Source organism: Mixophyes fleayi, chromosome 10, assembly GCF_038048845.1.
Source record: "Mixophyes fleayi isolate aMixFle1 chromosome 10, aMixFle1.hap1, whole genome shotgun sequence".
Taxonomy (NCBI): domain Eukaryota; kingdom Metazoa; phylum Chordata; class Amphibia; order Anura; family Limnodynastidae; genus Mixophyes; species Mixophyes fleayi.
In genome coordinates, this window is record NC_134411.1 from 5,722,723 (window position 1) to 5,743,181 (window position 20,459).

At 39.0% G+C, this 20,459-nt stretch overlaps 1 protein-coding gene across 1 annotated transcript in view; it reads left to right on the plus strand.

Moving 5' to 3' along the window:
• Positions 1–20,459, plus strand: part of LOC142103634 (solute carrier family 22 member 6-A-like) — a 53,483-nt gene that overhangs the window by 29,649 nt on the left and 3,375 nt on the right. The window contains exons 5-8 of the mRNA XM_075187737.1: positions 4,849–4,972; positions 9,790–9,905; positions 11,102–11,316; positions 11,396–11,504. Of these exons, the coding sequence (XP_075043838.1) occupies positions 4,849–4,972; positions 9,790–9,905; positions 11,102–11,316; positions 11,396–11,504 (564 nt within the window). The remainder of the gene's footprint in view (positions 1–4,848; positions 4,973–9,789; positions 9,906–11,101; positions 11,317–11,395; positions 11,505–20,459) is intronic.

Consider the following 20,459-nt stretch of genomic DNA (forward strand, 5'->3'; position numbering starts at 1 on the left):
TATGTTAACTAGGGCTGTGTGAGAGGGGCAGCTGCCCAGTTCGCAATGAAGAGGGTGCAGGGAATTAATATTTTGCATTCATTTTGTTTTACAATTGTGGGTTTGGGGAGCATCACATTCCTTCTTGCCCCAGGCGCTAACAATTCTAATTACGGCTCTAACTAATCTAATCAGTGACTATAATTGTCTAATGCATAAGTTTGGTATTGCTTTCATTATTTTAATATATTTCTTACTTACATTGAATGCCTTCAAACTATATATATATATATATATATATATATATATATATATTGTGGCAAGAGCCCGCTACTGCTGAAGCACATGCGAACAACTTCTTCTTTTTATGCAGCTTTATTGTTAGGATGGTTAAAATGTATTTGACACCATATGACTTTCACAGCAATTATGGAGACCCTAAATGCTAGCTAGACATAGACAATCTCTCTCAAGACCAGCCAGCTTCCCCAGTGTTGGTCTCACTGATCAAATAACACAATCAAGCTTTTATACATGATACTCCTCCCCCAGCCTTAGCTTGATGGGCAGGTGACACACCCACCTTCTCTTTAAAAGGAAACACCCATCAATGGCTCTGTTTGCACTAACAGACACACCCTGTCTGTTTGCTGAAAGGAAGGAGCTTTCAAAATCATGTAAATTAACCAAACTTTAACTACACATGAGTTTTTACCTTGTTTAATCTCAATCTAGGTGCATTACTGCGCCAATGTTTTATTCTGTTTGTATGCTTTCTTTGCATCTTGTCAGATAAATGCCTCCCTTTGTTACAATATATATATATATATATACATATATACACAACATTTTCCGTTCTATTATTATGCCACCTGTATCTGCCAGTATAGCTGATGGCACGGTCGGACTGGGACTAAAAATCAGCCCTGGCATTTATAGTCCACAGGCCCACCTCAGTTCCAGCAGGAAAGAAACCGAGGTGGGCCTGCGCAGCGGCACCGAAAAAGGCGTGACCACATTGTGTTGTGGGTGTGGCCAACATGGGGCAATGATACATTCACTAAAATAAAACATTACATTTATCACGCCACCCCTGTGCACATTATGACACCCCCAGCCCACTGTACTTATCTATGCTTCTGGTGCTGCTGACATCCATCAGGGTGGGAACTTCCTGTAGAGTGAGCAGGGAAGCTCTTAGTTTTACAAGATTACCAAATCATGTGAGACTTAGAGCTCCTCGGCTTGCTCTGCAGGCTGTGTCCTATCCAGAGACTTGGAGCGGCTATCCGCTCCCTCCTGCTAACCAGAGCTAGATTAACGCTTGGGGGGCCTGGGGTATTTAAGACAGTGAGCCCCTATTATGTAACATGGCTATCATTTTAGATAAATGTTAGACAAATACACAGGCAATACTGTGTGCAATACTGTTAGTTGCACGCAGCTCTGTCTTCACAAGCAGTACAGTGTGAAGCGGGACATACCTCCCAACTGTCCTTGTAGTTGGCCTAAATCTCACTAAACGAGACAGTCACCAAAATTCGGGACTTCCCCACCAGATTCAGGACAGTGGCAGACTGTCCTGCTCTCTCCTACCTGTCTTGTTAGTTTCACCACCTCTGGCTCCTGGTGACTTTAGTTCAGTTGCTGCTTGTCTGGATACTGGAATGCTGGAGGCCCTATTTGGAAAAAAAATGGGTACATGCAATTTAGAAAACTCCAACCAGCCCTGGTGTTTAATCAATAAAACCCATGTTTTATAATTAGGCCTCCCTCCAGCCCCAACATTAAAATACTAGTATTCACATTTAATATAAATAGCTGCTGCTGATAAATAAACCTATTTCCCTCCCTCCAAACAACCCCAGCAATAAATGAAATAGCATTTACGTTTAATAAATATACCTATTTCCCGCAACCATCACTGCCATTAAATAATTCATATTCACATTTTTTTCCACAAACAGCTCCACTTTCAATTAATAGCCCCCAAACCACCCCATCATTAAATTAAAGGTCCAATCACCCTATCTTAAATTGCTAGGCCCTAATATAAAATTAACCCACATCACCCCACAAATAAAATAGCACTAATTAAATAATTAGCCCCACCTAAACTTCACCATTAAATTAATAGCCTACCTCCCACATTATATTAACATTCTCCTCCTTCCCGCATGCCTGAGTACATGCCCCCAATTGATATTATGCCACACAGTAGTGCCCCAAAATCATATTATACCACACAGTAGTGCCCCAAAATCATATTTTACCCCACAGTAGTGCCCCAAAATAATATTTTACCACACAGTGGTGCCCCAAAATCATATTTTACCACACAGTAGTGCCCCAAAATCATATTATGCCACAATAGTGCCCCAGTTGATATTATGCCACAATAGTGCCCCCAGTTGATATTATGCCACAATAGTTCCCCCAGTTGAAATTATGGCACACAATAGTGGCCCAAATCATATTATCCCATTTTTTGTGTGTCACCTTCCCCCCCCCCCCCCCGTTTTTTGTGTGGCACCTTCTCTCTCCACCCCCCCCTGCCTGTTATTGTGTGGCACCTTTCCTCTTCCCCCCCCCCCCTTTTTGTCTGGCACCTTTCCTTCCCCCCCTCCCCTGTTATTGTGTGGCACCTTTTATGTTCTCCCCCCCCCCTCCCTGTTATTGTGTGGCACCTTTTATATTCTTCCCCCCCTGTTATTGTCTGGCACCTTTCCTCTCCCTCCCTGTTATTGTCTGGCACCTTTCATGTTCTCCCCCCCCCCTGTTAATGTCAGGCACCTTCCCTCTCCCCCCCCCCATTATTGTCTGGCACCTTTTATGTTCCCCCCTCCCCCCTGTTATTGTCTGGCACCTATCCTCTCCCCCCTTGTTATTGTCTGGCACCTTTTATGTTCTCCCCCCCCTGTTATTGTCTGGCACCTTTCATGTTCTCCCCCCTCCCCCCTGTTATTGTCTTGCACCTTTTATGTTCTCCCTCCCCCCCTCCCCCGGTTTTGTTTACTTACCTTCTTCTCAGCTTCTTCTGTTTCTATCTCCTGTCCGCTCTTCAGCTGCCTTCCAGGACCTGTACTGATCACATGCTGCACGTGGCACATGTGGCCAGGAAGTGTCAGTGCACTGATCGTCCAGTGCACGGTCAGTGCACTGACTGATCGAACCGGCCCTACTGACCATCGGCCCTTCTGGCATTTGCCAGAAGTGCCAGATGGCCAGTCTGGCCCTGGCTGATGGTAAAGTGTTCAAACATAAATGTTTTAACACAGAGTTGGCAATGCAAAGAACATCAGTATTAGCATTAAGCCGTGCTGTTCTTCAAGATGAACCAATATATAATTTTTTATATTATGTGGCTACACCTAGCAATGTGTTCAGTCCTTTCTGTATGCTCCACTAGAAGAGGAAAGGACATTTGCTATTTGCGCCCTTTCTACAATCTGCTCAGAAATATTCACACATCAAATAAAATGCTTACAAACAAAGCATGGTTTTCTCACAGTCAAAAAAAATAATTAATGGGAAATGCTATCATATTAAATGTTAAATATGTGCTTAACATAACTGAATACAGATAGTTCACAAATAAATGCTGGTAGGCTACTATTTCTTATAACATCATAAATGTCAAAATTTCTTTGATGCGAGGAATGCAGTGAGAAAAACTTAAAGCTACAAAGCAGCCATATTTGATAAAAAATAATATATATATATATATATATATATAGAAATATAAATAACATTTACAAAAGGTCAGTTGTCAAGCTGCAAAACTGTGGGCCCCTGGCACTAATACATTTCCACAGGAACCCCATCAAGCCCGGTCTGGCCATCTAGCACTTCTGACAAGGCATTTTGTATTTTTATACAATGGCATTAATGAGGCTTAAATGTGCAGTATTTTAGGAGAAAAATGCAAAAGAAAAAATGTATTAATTGGGTGGTCCAAAACTGATAGTAGGTAGTGACCTTTTTACTTCTTCTAGTTTGTCCCTGTCTTAGACCATCCTGCAACCGTTAGTCACACATAAATTAGCATCAACGGACCTCATTTTAATGTGCAGCATAAACCGCATTAGTCTTGTATCCATGCTCATAGATGGTCCACCCATCAAGGTGTATGCTTATTCTCTGGAGGGAGATACCTCCACAGACTGTAAGTGTACTTATCTGTGCATAGAGGTAAAAAAGACTTAAGATTCGTAATGTGCAAAAGTGTAAACGTTACATGAATAGTCCAGCGTCCCACCCCTTTAGAATAAACTTTCATTAAATTAAACTTTTCAATATTTTGCTAAATTACTGCTTGATTGTGTCTTTTATGTCTTAAATGAATCATGGGCTTCTATGCCAAAGTGCAACTAGAAGGTGCAAGATGCATCCTCTTAAATGTGTAGGACAAGTCCAAACTCCACCATCTCAGAGCTGGTGCCAAGACCTTTTGCAAAGTGTAAATGGATGTGTGCCCTTCCACACAGCTAGGATCAGGCCTAAAAATGCTCCGTTAATTGAAATCTTACTTTCGCATTGCTCCACAAATCTGTGCTATCGACAGCCAGCAGAGGAATATGAAGATATGCTATTCTACAAGTGCTTTACACTTGTAGGACTTGTGGAGAAATAAATATCCACATATCTGTTGGTAACAGAGAAGTTGAACTCTAATGCTCACATGTGCACATAGTGGGCCCTTTGAAATGCTTTTCTTAATTGGGTAATATTATTTGGGATATGGCACTTCTAGAATTGGTGTAAGATTATTGATCCTGACAATTATGTGACTGGAACAGCATCCAACGTTTGGGATATTTTAGAAGTATTATGTATGATGATAATCACTATGGCTGATTTGCTCCACAGGTGGTTCTCTGAGTCTGCACGCTGGCTTGTCCTCTCTGGTAAACCCAGCAAGGCTGTCAGTGAGATGAAGAGAGTAGCCAAGTACAATGGAAAGATGGAAGCGGCTGAAAACATTACTTTGGAGGTATGTTAGAAATACTTGTATGCCCCTTGAACTACAACAAAACAGTAAATTAATATAACATAACATGGCAGTAAACATGGCAATAAACTGCTGCCCTAAAGTCTTCCATGGTACTTTTGACTAAATGGGCCAATCAGTGGGTTAGTTATACTGCAGTAAATACTTCTAACAGCCAATATAACATTAATATTTTATGTTACAACTTTCAGCATGTTGGAGTTGCAACAGACAAGGTTATCCCATAACACACACAGTGTTAATATTTATATATATATGATTACTGCATGTAGGGAAAATGGTTAAGGTCATGTGAGTTCACACCAGTCTTACTTGAGATACTGATCTGTACATAGCTATTGAGTACTGTCAGTGATCTCTTTTTTCCAGTAGATCAAAGTCTTCAGCTGTGCTGTATTGGAGATATGCAGTGCCATTATTGATGGGGAGTTGCTAGCGGCATAAAAAACAAAAAGTAGGAAGGGAAATGTTAGAGTGAAGGAAGGTGGCAGCTTTCGTGAGTAGGAGGTGGAAAATGGGAAGGTGGACGGGTGGAAGAAGAGCAGGTGTGAAAAGTAGAGAGAGAACAGGGTGATTTTTCAGTCGGAATGAGAGATGTTGAATGTGGTAAGGGAGTGGAAGGGTGGAGGAAGCGGAAATGGAGGCCTTGGTAGTGCCAGAAAGGGGCAGAGGGATAGGGGTTGAAGTTGTAGAGGGAGGGAAGGAAGAGGGACAGAGACAATGAAGCACAGGTAATTATGTAGGGATAAATGTGCGGAAGTAGTGATTAGGGTGGAATATTGTAAACATAAAATTTACTTTGCTTCGACTAACAAAGTGTACAGTATGTTGTTGCCAGTTACAGTTGTTAGTGAAAATAAGTGATACGTGAAATAATAATGTACATGTGGAGAATGTAGATCATGTATGTGACTGTAGATGGATACAAGAGAGAGACACTAAAGAACTTTCAGGTGGTTTAAGGAGAGAGGTGGGATTAATTGATCTCTACCGTCTAATCACTATCCTGCTTTTTCCACACATATATAACTGATAATCCTCACACCACCTGAAAGTTCTATATTCTCACTCATATATTTGTTTAAATTCACATGCCTGATGTACATTGTGCATGCAAAGTACTATTCCACTTATCCCTTATTCTCACTCATAGCTGTAACGGACAACAACATAGAGTTAGCACATTGATCTTTACCAAGTCATTTTTCTACTTACACTATTTCACTCTAATCGTTTCTTCCAAACATATACTATTACATAATTACCTGTTCTTTTTTGTCTCTGTTCCTCCTCCTTCCTCCCTCGCTCTGCAACTCCAACCCCAATCCCTCTGCCCCTCTCTGCTATCTCCTAGGTCTTTGTTTCTACTTACTCCAGCATTCCACAAACCCCTTTACCCTTCTAGTTTACCACATTCTACATCTCCCATTCTCCTCTTAATAATTTCATTCACTACTTACGACAACTTTAACCCCTCTTCCTGCCCCCTCCTTCCACCTACTTTCCTTGCACCTCGCCCTTTCTCAACTGCCACCCATCAAAGCTGCCACTTTGACTTCACCAGCTCTTAACACTATGCATACCTTCTTTCCCTTACTCAAAAGTAGACCAACAAATAAACATTAATTTTATGCCACATTGTAGTGCCCTCAATTCATATTATGCCACATAGTAGTGCCAACATTTCACATTATGCCACATAGTAGTGCCCCCAGTCTGACATTATTATATTATGGCCAGGTCTATCAGGATGGGCCCAGTGCTATTCAACATTGGGCCCATCAACTCAAGGTATGAGGGCCCAGTATTTTTTCGGGCTGCCCCCTGAATTGATGGCTCAATGCTGAGCAGTACTGGTATTTTATAAAATGGAAGGGAGAGGGGTTTTTGTTTCAATTTATTTACATTTTTACATCATCATTCTGAAAGGCAAGATAGCTTAAATAGCATGAATTATGTACTATCTCACCTAAAACTTGCCATTTGAAAATATTGGGATGATGGTTTCAAACCGTGTGGTTTAAAAACATCCCATTTTATGTGCAGTTTGGCCTTTAGTAAATCTCATGCTTTTCAAACAGCACATAAAATAACCAAGAAATGTGTGGTTTTGTAAAACCACACTTTGGTAAATTTACCCCTTATTGTGGATGCTTCAGAAGGGGATTCCTGGCCTTGAACAAACAGCCAGAGCATGGAATGGGATGGTTAACCAAGTCATCTTGCATTGAGGATTCACCAGGAGCAAAGCAAATCCCTGTCTCTATAGTTAGCATGTTGTGATATATGTGGATGATATGCCAATATACAATGAGCAGAAGGGGGACATCGTTCAACATCTGTGGCAAAATGTTGTAAAGCGCTACTTATTTTCTCATAATAACAATGGAGAGAGATGAAGATCAACATTTTCTACTCAATCAGAAAAAGTAAATTTGGGAAATATTAACCTATTCAGGAATACAATGAAAACTCCTATGGAACATGAATATTAGAAGGAAGAAGGAGGGGAGAAATTGTTGCCCGTTACCCATCAATATTGAAAGGTTGTTGACAAACTATGCATATGTCTACAATAAGAAAGCAAGGCATTGTTGCAGTAGGAATGCAGCTGCATCTCAATGTGACTGGAATGCTGTAAATCATGTGATAAGATTCTGAACAATACTATAAAAAATTTTTTTTAATTATCAGCAATGCTTATTACAAAGATAATTGTTTTGAAGATGCAAACAGGGTGTCACAATTTCCAGTATGAAGACCATGGAGAATAGTGTAAATTAAGCAGTGTCTTTATTTTGCACACAGGTCACACAGGTATAATCTAAATGCAGTCAATGGTAAAACAGCTAGCACTAAACCATAGAAACAGCAGGAACAGGATCCCAGGATTACCAGGAAATAGGAGATACTGGATACCAGGCACGATTGGAGAAGTGGTAGTACAGGATACCAGGATTACCAGGTTTATATGAGCCAGGATCAGAAGCCGAAAGATCCACAACAGTACCTGGGAATAATCAGGAGCGAAGCCAAATGAAGCCGCAGTCAGGGTCAGAGGAAAGGATGCAGATACCAGGAGACAAATCAGAACCAGGTCACATGAGTTTTTAAGAGAGACCAGCAACAGTAACAATTGATGAATTGTATCATTTTGTTGGAAAAGGCAGTCTTATAAAGGCCAGACACTGGTGATCATGATCCAGATCCAATGATGAGAATTTAACAATTTGAAGGCAGGATCTGGTGTAGGCAAAGCAGCATCCACAGGAGAGATGCTGTACTGCAGACATGGGCAGATCGTGACACTGTGCCAGTGACACAGATGTCTGCAAATCAACAACAGCTGCCACTGTCTAACTGGGAATATGATTACGGATGAATGGACCATGTCACTACTCAGAAAGTATGTTGAAGATCTCATGAATAAGATAAATCTTGTCAAATAATCTTAATTCTGTTAAGAGTGTGTGTTTGTTTTACTACAGATTTGGAATATTCATCTAGACCTAAAGTGTTAAAAGTTACATATAACTGATTGGTGTTTGTTCCTCCAGGTGCTCCATTTTCCTCTCACAGTTCAAAAACATACTAATCGGTTAATGTTAATGTGTGTTTGTGTTGTAGAAAATTAACACTGTAAACTGCACTGGGGCAATGACTGATGTGAATTATAAATCTTTTCTGGAAAGCATTGTATTGTATATTGGTGCAATATAAATAATGGTTAATAATAATGGTTGCTTAACTGGCAGTTAAATGTGTAGCACCCCACAGAGTTCTCCTAGGTTAACAAACACTAGATGGCCAAAAGTATGTGGACACCCGAACATCACAACCATGAGTGGCATGTAAGGGGCTTGTGGGAAATTCTGCGGGGTATGTAAATAACATATGAAGAAGTCTTAATGGCATGTGCTGGGCTTGTGGAGCATGTGAAGAAGTCTGATGGGCATGTGGGTATGTCTGAGTGGCATATGAGAGGTCTGTGGGGAAGTCTGAGTGAGATGTTGGGAAGAATGTGGGGAGGTCTGAGTGGCATGAGGAACATGTGGGTAGATCTGAGTGGCATTTTAGGGGACTTTCAGAGTAAATGTGGAACGTGAAGGCATTTGGTGGGAGTCTGAGGGCATGTGATGCTATTTTGAAGCTCAGGTCTCAGGTCTGAGTGGCATGTGGTGGAAGCTTGGAGCAGGTGGGCATTATTAGATTAGTGATATGGGGCTGCTGAAATAGTTTTTTTACTCTTGAAATTAAGTAATGAAATGAAGGTTAATGTTTGGAGGTTGGAGGGCCGAACATGTGGCCCTTGAAGTATATTGGGTTTGCCATCACTGCATTTAAGGGTTTTTCATGTTTAGAAAACCTTTTATTGGTTTGTAAATAAAATAAAGTTGTTTGTTTCCAGTGCTATTGGACATGACACAACTCAACTTTTCAAATTGGATACAATTATATCCAAATAAGACTTTCGTGTCATAACCAAGGTAAATAAAAATACACGACCCTGTATAAATTATGTAACATATTTGGTGAAAACACAATAGGAAGCAAGAAAGATAAATCCTTGCTTTCAACAAAAATGCAGGAAGTCATTTACCAACCATTAAATGAAAGTAAATTTAAGGGTTTAAAGCCCCTTTCGAACACTGCTTTTCGAGTGGATTTTTTCTGCTTTGTATGAAATATGTTTTTTAGAATAGTGGCAAGTGCTAGAAGAATATTAATGTTTTTATTATAAATATAGTTTTAAGCCTTTTATACATGTCTTCTAATGTTCTAATTTATTCTCCCTATAGACACTAAAAGCTGACATGATGAAGGAGATGGCTTGTGCGAAAACTTCCTATACAGTTTTTGATTTGGTTCGAACTAGTATCATGCGGAGAATTTCCTGTGCCATTAGCTTTGTCTGGTAAGAAAGCAATCCTCACCCCTAGGGGTATATTTATATGGAACCGCCAATTCTCCACACTTTGAAGGCTTTGTCTTTAATAAAATGCCTTCAAAGCTCCACGAATCGGCGGATCTACAGAACTGCCGCATCTAATATATAAATGTCTAGTGGCGTCTGTGTGTGGAAAAAATAAAACCGAGCTGCAGCGCCACCTGCTGGGCAGAGTTATACACTGACCTACTAAATTCTTAGTGTGTGTGGGAAAAAAAAATTCAAAAAGGGCTGAAATTTGGTAGGGCTCAAACTCATTTTCGTGAGGTAATTTTACCTCATGAACACACATGTGCAGAGGCGTGCGTTAGTGTGTGTGTGTGTGGAAAAAACTATTTTCTCAGAAAGGGCTCATCCAATTGACCTGAAATTTGGTATACTGACATTATTTGACAAAAAAATTAGAATAGTCAAGTCAGTTAACTTCCATCATCCCCCCTTCCCCCCATGGGAGGGGTAGTAAAGGCTAAATTTACGAGTTGAGGGGTCAAACTCATTTTCATGAGGTAATTTTACCTCATGAACACACGCTTGAGTCGGGAAGTAACGCTTTCCCCTGAGGAGGCCTGGGCTAGGCCCAAATGCATGACAAGAACCTTTTAAAGACCTTAAGTAGCTTGATTTGACTAGAATGCATGAGTATCATGCACGGGTTAACTTGTAGTAAATATACCCCCTAGTCTCGAAATACATTGTTGTAGAAGTTATGAACCACAAAGAAAAAGGCAGAGCCCCTGGTGAGAGTATACAGACCAGTACTCAGACAGTAAAGAAATCAGATGTAGACATGATAATAATAGTGAGTTTTTAAAAAATAATAAACTTCCGCATTTCAGCTTCGTCCTCACTTAACGAGAATGGAAAAAAGAGTTTGGCATATGCGGTTGCACGCCTGTATTTTTAACCTGCTGGAAAGAAACTCCCAGTAGTTTCCCATATAAAAGATGTTAACTGTTTTTTAGAGCTGGCAAGCCTCAGTGACATGGTAAGGTTTTAGTACAGAGACCCTGGGCCTGGTTTAATGAATTATGTAAGTGCATACATTACTTTATGCAAGCAGTGTAAAACAGATTTCCTTACAAGACATGGCCACACAGCATTGGATCCAATTTCTTTTAAATAAAATAATATGACTTTGCTCCCAACTTTCACTCTTTTCCCAGGTTCTCCACTAGTTTTGCCTACTATGGTTTGGCGATGGATCTGCAAAATTTTGGAGTCAGCATCTATCTTATTCAGGTTATATTTGGAGCTGTTGATTTCCCAGCCAAGCTCATTTCCACTACATGCATGATCTACATTGGTCGGAGAGTCACACAGTTCTTCTCCCTCTTCCTTGGGGGATTGGCTATCTTGGCAAACATCTTTGTACCAAATGGTGAGAGAACCATTAAGATTTTGCTATCTCTAGATACATCTCTCTATAGGGTAAAATCTAATATTTGTTGTCCTTTTAGACCTTCAGTTATTGAGGACCAGCCTGGCGGTATTTGGGAAGGGTTGTTTGGCTGCTTCATTCAGTTGTGTTTTTCTTTACACCACGGAATTGTACCCTACAGTCATCAGGTAAGTGTGACATTGAGATGGCACAATGGTTTGCATTGCTGACTTGCAAAACTAGGGCTTTGGTTTTTGAATCAGAATGAGTCACTGTCTGTGTGGAGTTTGTATGTTCCTTCTGTGTTAGCATGGATCTCCTCCAGGTTCTCTGCTTTCCTCCCATGGTCCAATAGCATATAGGTAAATTAATTGACTTACAATCAAATTGTCTATAAGGCCTATTTGCCTGTGGTACAGATATTAGATTGTAAGGTCCACTGGGGCAGGGAGCGTTGTGAATGTATAAACATCTGTAAAGTATTCCATTATATGTCAGTTCCATATAAATAAAGGATCATAAAAATCTACTATATTCAATGCCTCTATCATAAACACAGGTTATACTGCACCACAAGGGGGAGCTGCTGTTGCATTTGCATTCACAAATGTAGTTGTTTGGTTACATAAAGTTATTACTGAAGAGAAACTAAATTTATTATTTTATCTTTGAACTTTAGATGTTTATTTTAAACATTTAAATGTCATCTAGGCAGAGGAGGCTGCAGAAATTGTGTTTGTGTTTTAATTGCTTTACTGACCTAACATAAATGCTGTCAGGCATTTCATTATGTATTTAAAGATTTAAAAGGCGTATGCCCTACCCCTCTGTCATTAAGCAGGAACTTCTCAGGAACACTTAGCACATACATGTACTGCAATGAACAACTCTACTAGCACTGTATATGTGTATCAAATTATATGAAATGTGCTTTCCATATGCAATGAACTACAATTACACAAAATAATTAAAAGCACATAAAATACTGGAAACACAATACTACATATATAGATGTAAAAAACAAGCATTTAGTACATGTATCAAAAACAACTAACAGAATGACTGTCTATTTGACACATTTATTATGTTGGGAGAATGACCGTAAGTATGTAAACAAAAGGGCAAAAGCAGATAATTGCTGTAGAAGTCAGTATTGATAGACCATCATAATATCCCCTGGTATAGCAAGCAATTATTTTATACAAATGCAGACTTAATAATGATCTTTCAATTAGCTTTCAATTAGCGGATATAACATCTCCCCCCTATATCTTAGTTAGGACAGGTTCAGACTGATGCTTTAGAACAGTGTGATTTTGCTGTCCAGCAGCCATATCCTAAAGAAAAGATCCACTCAGTCAGCATATCATAAAATGAAATGGAGAATGTTGTTCTGCCTCATATAGCCATGGACTCCAGTATTTTCATCTTTATTGTACTAAGTATGCTCAAAGTTAAGCACAGCCTAAAATGTTGCATTATTTTTTCATTAATGTAAATGACTATTTCTACTCTTTTATCTTTTGCATTGTCTGAATAATAATTTCCATGTACTTCTGCTTATGCATTTCTATTTCTAAGATTCTATTGACTTTTTAGGAACTGAAAGGAGATGTCCACAACCTCTTGCAAAAAAGAAGCATATAACCTGCATCTCACATAATTCTGATTATTTACTCAGGGAAGACGAGTGCATTGCAGGCAGGTCATAGTTCTACAGCAGAGCTCAATAAAATGCCATAAGGCTCTGCTGTCAGTGACAGAGGGGTCTATTTATTAAAGTTTTCCCCCCTTGTAAAGCCCCGAAAACGTTGTTTTCGGGGCTTTACCGGTAAAATCATTATGTATTAAGCTTGCATTGCAGCAGATATCGGAGATATCTGCTGCTTTGCACCTATTACCGTTTATCTGAGCGCTCCCTTAAGCAATGTATGAGGAGCGCTCAGTATCGCTATGTATCAACATCTGACAATTGAAATGTTTCTCAATTTCTACATGAAAATGTACGCCATCTGAAGCTGGCGCCATCTGAAGCTGGCGTACATTTTCATAAGTGAAAGTTTTCTTACCTGTCAGCTCAGCAGAGCTGGACGGCGTCTGTGTGGAGGGGTGGAGGGATGTGATCCCTCCCAGTCACATGCCAGAGTTCACCAGAGTTCACTGCTCTGGTCACTGCTGCCGAGAGACGGATTATTACCTCTGCTATTAACTACAAGTACAGATATTGTAAGTAAGTAAAGCTTACCAACTCCCGGAAACTTGTTTCCGGGAGAGGGGGCGGGACGAGGCCAATCGCGTCATTTTGGCCCCGCTCCCCGCGAAAACGTAATTCACGTAATTAATTCACGTCGCGGGGGGCGGGGCCAAAATGACGCGATTGGCCTCGTCCCGCCCTCCAAAATGGCGCGATTCTTGGTGAGATTGGGATGCGGGAGAAATGCCAGACTGACCCGAATTTCGGAGAGTTGGCATGTATGAAGTAAAGCATTCTTTTAGTTAACTTTATGTTATTTTTCCAGACCTTTATTTTTTTTTTAACCATGAAATATACCCATCTAGTTTAATGTACATTTTATTAAACATAAATATTGTAGAGATTCATTCATTACTTTACTGATGCTTCAGTAATGCTGTCCGTCTCACAAGAAATACAGACAGTAGGAGATGAAATGCCTGGTTTACAGTCATTACAGTCAGCGCATGGGCAGTAAACAAAATAAACATAAGAGAAGATCACCCCAGCTTCCAAGAAGGAGATAAGACTGCTATACCCTGGTGATCACTTCTCAGGGACAGCAGGTTATTGGCACTGCTGTCCCTGAGATTTTTTTTAATACATTGCCGTTACTTTTCAATCCTTATCAAGGAGATAAGGATTGAAAAGCTTCAACTAAAAAAAAAAAACGAAGGGTCATAAATAGACCTTAAGATCAGCCTTTTCTCTTCATGTACGGGGATACCAGGTGGCAGTAGCTATAATATAAAACTGATACATTATATCTACCGTATATATTTTTAAATATAAAAGCTATTTAAAAAAAAAACCATATACTAATCATAAGCGCATGCTCAGTAAAGCAAAGGGCAGGCTCCAGAGCGACAAGTAACCCTTATCGCTATGGATAATTTTTGGTATCTGAGTATCGCTCAGCTGCCATGGCAATAAAATAATCAAATAATCATTTTAACTAGAAGTAGAATTAGTAAAATAATATATGTTTTAAATTGCACATAATCAAATAATAATAAATATCATAAAATAAATAATAAAGAAGTATACTTATTGCCATGATAAGTGCTGCAACAAGATATAGCCCCCTTAGTCTGTCAGCACTAAGACAGTTACAGTATGTATAGAACGGTTATTTGTTTGAAGAAGTGTATAACCCCTTTAAAACTGCAAATTCTTGAAATGTACAAAACATGTAAACCCGCCACTGTGCGTTAAAGAATATAAAACAACACCTTTAATACATGTGCACCCAAAACAGTGTGGTAAATTCAAGAAGACTACCAAAATAAAATATTTAGAGTCTTATTCATTAAGGAAAGTAAAGCAAAAAAATAAATAAATAACTTTGCGCCTTGGCAAAACCATGTTGCACTGGAGGGGGAGGTAAATATAAAATGTGGGGACAGAATTATAATTGGGGTAGGGCATATCCTAGATCAACTTTAAATGTCGGGGTAAAAATAAAGCTATCAATTATTTGTGTGCTACATGAAAAAACAGCCAGTATTTTCCTTATGTGCAAAATAATAAACTAATTTTCACCCCTTACATTGTAACATGGTTTTGCCAAGGTTCAAAGTTACTAATTTTTTTCTTTACTTTTCTTAATGAATCAGGCCCTTAATGTCAAACCCCTTAGCTAGTAGAATTAGGTTGATGCCTGGGAACCCTGTAATTCAGGAGATAATTCCCTCCCCTGCCCTTTGTTTTTTTTTGGCTTTGTTCACATACTCAGCTGTTACCCAATTTTAAAGGCACAAAGCACTCTAAAAGTTACAAAGTAAAGTACAGTATATAGACACATAGGAGGTTTCCATTTGGTATTCAGGGAGTGCAATTCAATTTGCCTCGTTACTGCCGAAAGTAATGCAGCCTGTGCTCAACTACAGTTAATACGGGAGCCGCGAGCAGAAATCAGCGTTAAACATTGCCGTAGTGATGGTAATAGTGCGCAGATTACGTTACTTTCGGCAGTAACGCGGCCAATTGAATTCCCCACATGAAGTTTACCTACATGAGAACCATGCACAAAAAGAAAACAAATGAAAGTTAGTTGTACTATTACCACTTGCGTAGTCATGCACAGCATGCAGGATTTTGGTGCAGATACACTAAGGATTTCTTTTATAAGGATCGAAGCATTGGACACATGCATTTAATTCATATTAAAAACTCATCAAATCTCCATAAAAAAAATCATTAATATACTTGAAATCCACATGAAAGTATTCTAATCTGTATGAAATCTGCATGAAAAACTCATCAAATCTGTATAAAGAATGCATTTGTTTTCAAGAGTTTAAACTGTATTTTCACTGCTCTGCATGAAAAAAAACAATTGTTGGAAACACAAGTGTTAGAAAGTCCCAGCATTGTGTACCATTAAAAAGAGCAGGCAACCTAACAATTTGAGGGGAAGGGAACTGACCATAAGAAAATCAAAAAGGACATTTTAATGTATTGTACCAGTTAAATGCTATACATGAGATGCAGAAGAAAGGAAACCTCAAATATTATAAGTAATATTATTTCATCATTCTTCTGTGGCATAATTGGCACAATTGAAAATAGTAAAGTGTATTTGTTGCCTACACAGTGGAAGCAGAAATTTGTGGCATGAAAAAATATTCACCACAATGCAGGCTTCTCATTCACAAGCTGAATTAGAATATTTAGTTTATTTAAAATGTTTTGTTCATTTAAACTGTGCATTGTAAGCAAACAGATGCTGCAGTACATTTCCAGCTAAGATATCTGATCATTCTAGTTGGAACATCAAAATGCCTGGGGATAATAAATAAGGAGAACATTGCAATAATAATACATTATCACCATCACTACCCCACATTGTAATTATTAAAAACAAGCTTAACATTTTTTAATATTGACATTACAGTGTATTCTGTCTTGTTCGGCAGTAAGAATTCCAGAGCAAATCCAATTTATTCCATGATGTAGTAAATTAAAATATGAAAAATTGCAACAGGATGAGTGCTTTTTTTTTTATAGCTACTGTACGGTATAACCAAGTATAGTGAAAATACAACCTAAATAGATATTTGGAAAAAAAACTCTACTAATGAATTTTCAGAAGAAAACTACTGGTAAATGTTTAAAGAATATCTATATTGTAAGTTTGTGCAGATGAAATGTGAATAAAATTATGTCCATAGTTCACACTGTTTATTCACTTCTTAGGATGTTCCATTAAAAGTACATTCCTTGTAGCTACTGCATATTTTTCACTATTGATCTAGTCCCAGCCTCCCTATCCCCATCCTTACAATGATAAAGATGTCATCATCACTATCATCCCTATAACTCTACTTAGTCAGAATTATCATCACCATCAGACATACAAGGACCAATTTAATCACAGAAAATGCAACAGCAGTAAAAATATAGTCATCATCATCATAGGATGAGTGCTTTTTTTTTTATAGCTACTGTACGGTATAACCAAGTATAGTGAAAATACAACCTAAATAGATATTTGGAAAAAAAACTCTACTAATGAATTTTCAGAAGAAATTGTAGAATTTTAGAATTGTATGGAGAGGGATGAAGAAGCACTGTATGCTGGTGCAATGTGTGTATGTGGTGGGGGGGGTCTTTACCCATTATCATATTAACCACCACCAATTTCAGCATCTGTTATTTTATACTCAAATGTAAGTAAAAGCTACCTGCGCCCTCTTGCACTGCCTCCCTCTCAACATCATGGCTAGATGGATTTCTGCTGTGACTACTCAAAGTATTAGTAAAACAGCTGCCTTAATTTGGGTTTGCTTAGAATTTAGTTGATGACTTCTCTTAACAGCCATGGTTTGGGTATATTTGATTAATATTGTTGCTTATCCCTCAATATTTCCCAGCACCCATCAAGCTTCCTGCACTTCTGTGATTGGTGAATGCCCAGGGCCATCCACCAATCAGTGTGCTAACAACCATCTACTGGATATGACACTTCCATACCCAGTAACTGTGCATCTGGAAAGTACATGACTGTGCCTGGAGCAGAAGATTTTACTCAGAAAATTAATTTAACAGTCTTTGTCCAAATTGTATGATGCCTGGACCATGACCTCAGTAATTAACTTCAGAGGGTTTGAGTCATTAAGGAGAGCATAACATACAAAAGGAGTAACTTTGCACCTGGGCAAAACCATGTTGCATTGGAGGGGGAGGAATATTTAAAATGTAGGGATAGATTTATAGTTGGGGTAGGATATGTCCTAGATCGAATTTAAATTTCAGTGTAAAAATAAAGCTATGAAGTATTTGTGTGCTTAATGAAAAAACAGCCAGTATTTAACTGAAGTGCAAAATGATAAAGTAATTTGCACCCCTGGCATTGTAACATGGTTTGTCCCGGAGAACATTTACTCTTTTTTTTGCCTTACTTTCCTTAATGACTCAGGCCCTGTGTGTCCAAGAAATGGAGTGTATTTACTAAATAAAGTAAAAAAGAGAAAATGAGTAGTAATCTACAGCCACCAAGTACAGGCTACTGCATATTTAAACCTTTTTACTAACTGCCTCATTTACCCAATTGAGCAGCTTCCGTTTTGATTACTATCTTACTAGTTACATTTTCTTATATTTACATTTTCAGCTTTGATCTGATTAGCGATATATGTATCTTTGCTTTATTACCAAATGCCTAATTTAACCAATTGAGCAGCCACAGTTGTTGCTACTAGTTTAAATTTTCTTGCAAAATGTATTCTGTTGTCATGTAAACTGTTTTCCTCTGACTAATGATTTATGGCTCCCATGACATATGCTTTGCCATGATTCACCCAAATTATGTCCCAAAATTCTAGATAGATTTATCTATTTTCATGGTCCACCTTGATTAGGTTTGTTTCTCCAGATCTGAACTGAATCAAATTAATCCGTAGAATGCTGATTTGCTGTGCCAGCTTCCTATCAGTCATCGAACAAATGCTGTAGCAGTCAGTACATTGCTATAAAAAGATATTGTTAGTTTAAAAAAATATGTTGGAAGCCATCAAGTTGCCAATTTTTTGAGACTTGTGCTTTTAAAAGAGCATTCCTGAATCTTCCATTCATTACTAATATATACCCTTGGATTACTGTGACTTCCTTCCTGGCTCTAATCACCCGGCACCATCTCACTAATCTTCTGGCTCTCGGCCATTGCCTACATTCATAGCTATTCTTCTGTTTGGTTCCACTAACTACCTACCTCTGCAATCTACTTCTGCCTGCACAATTACTTAACATGCAGCCTCTACCTGACTCAGAACTCTACTACCTGCTATAGGAATCCACATTTGCTGTATCAGTTGTTCTTCAGAAATGACTCAGACACTTAAAACGAATTTAGACCACTGGGGCTGGGACTTATGTGGATGATTAGACACCAGACAGCAGCAGGGAGCCTAAGTTGCATAGCGGGTGATCTACATTAGGGAATAATCTCTGCTTCCTGGCCACTGATCTCTCTCCTGGGACCAGACACCAATGCATGACACCACTGATCAAAGATCCTTTCCTTACCCTCAACTCCTGGCCCCTTCCTTCTCCTCCACTCCCTAACCCTTCCTTCTCCTCATCATTCAATCTCCGTTCCTCTCCACTGCCCAGAGATACCAGAGTGCTTTCTTTAAGACTAGGTAAATATCTGGGGGTATGTGTGTTAAGGTTATCTGGGGTATTATTGTTATCGGAGGTGTAGGATGAGTGCATTAATGTTATCTGCTGGGAGTATTAATGTTCTCTAAGTGTGGGGGTTGGATGTATTAGTGTTATCTAGGGGTGGGGATGGGTGTATTAATGTTATCTGGGGTTATATTAACGTGGGGGGGGGAGTGAAGTAATGTTCTGTAGTGGTTGATATGAGAAGTGTAGTGATGTTATGTGTGGTGGGGGTTGTAGAAGTAATGCTATGTTATATGGACCTGGTAATGCAGTTCTCTGTAGCAGAAGGGCAGGCTATAATATGTAAGTGCATAACAGGCCACATTAAAGTGTAGGATGAGGCGCATTCTCCATCAGTTCTGAGATGATGCAGAATTCAAGTCCCGTGAGAACAGCACAGCAAGGAACACCCCTGGAAAATGTACCCTGTTCCCCCTTTAACAATACCCTCATAATAAATACAGTCTTGTTTCTGCACTGTTCAACATAATGCCCCAGCAGAAATCTAGGTGTAATTGCCATGAAGTACCAACGCTGCATTTGTGAACCAGAGTGACCTATTTACAAAATTAATACTAGAAATTGGAAATAAGTAAGGGAATTATTCTCATGGTGCCCAGACACGAAATGATCAGTGGGGTCGTGGGTGGTCAAATCGGACGAGATACAGCATTTAACTAGCACTATGGAGCGTATTCAATTGTTCCTCCGGCTGCCGGAAAAACGAGCGCTCTAAAACTATTACCGTTTATATTGTAATTACTCGCTGAATTTCATTTCGCAGCTCCCTGAGCTGAGAGATGAAATTTAGCGAGTAAACTACCGTATTAACGGTTTTTGCGCGCAATATTACCATATAAACGGTAATAGTTTTAACACGCTCGTTTTTCCGGCGGCCGGATGAACAATTGAATACCCCCATGTGTGCTTTTGACAAGCAATCAAGTAAGTGGTAATTACTCACTATGGGAGAGTACAGAATGGAAGCAGAAGTAGCTCATATGGCAGAAATTTTCAGTTAACATAAAAGGATTTATCCCTGTTGTGGATTCTGAATAAATGAAGAAGTGATAATTTATTAACAATATTTTATAACTTATTCAAAACCTTTGAGTGTAGGTATTTCTCTACATATACACGTTATACATTTAAAATACATTAAATAAACATATCTTCTTCTGCAGAATTCATCCTCAGCAACCAAGAAATTGCACCTAATTCACAGCAGAATACTGCTCCCAAG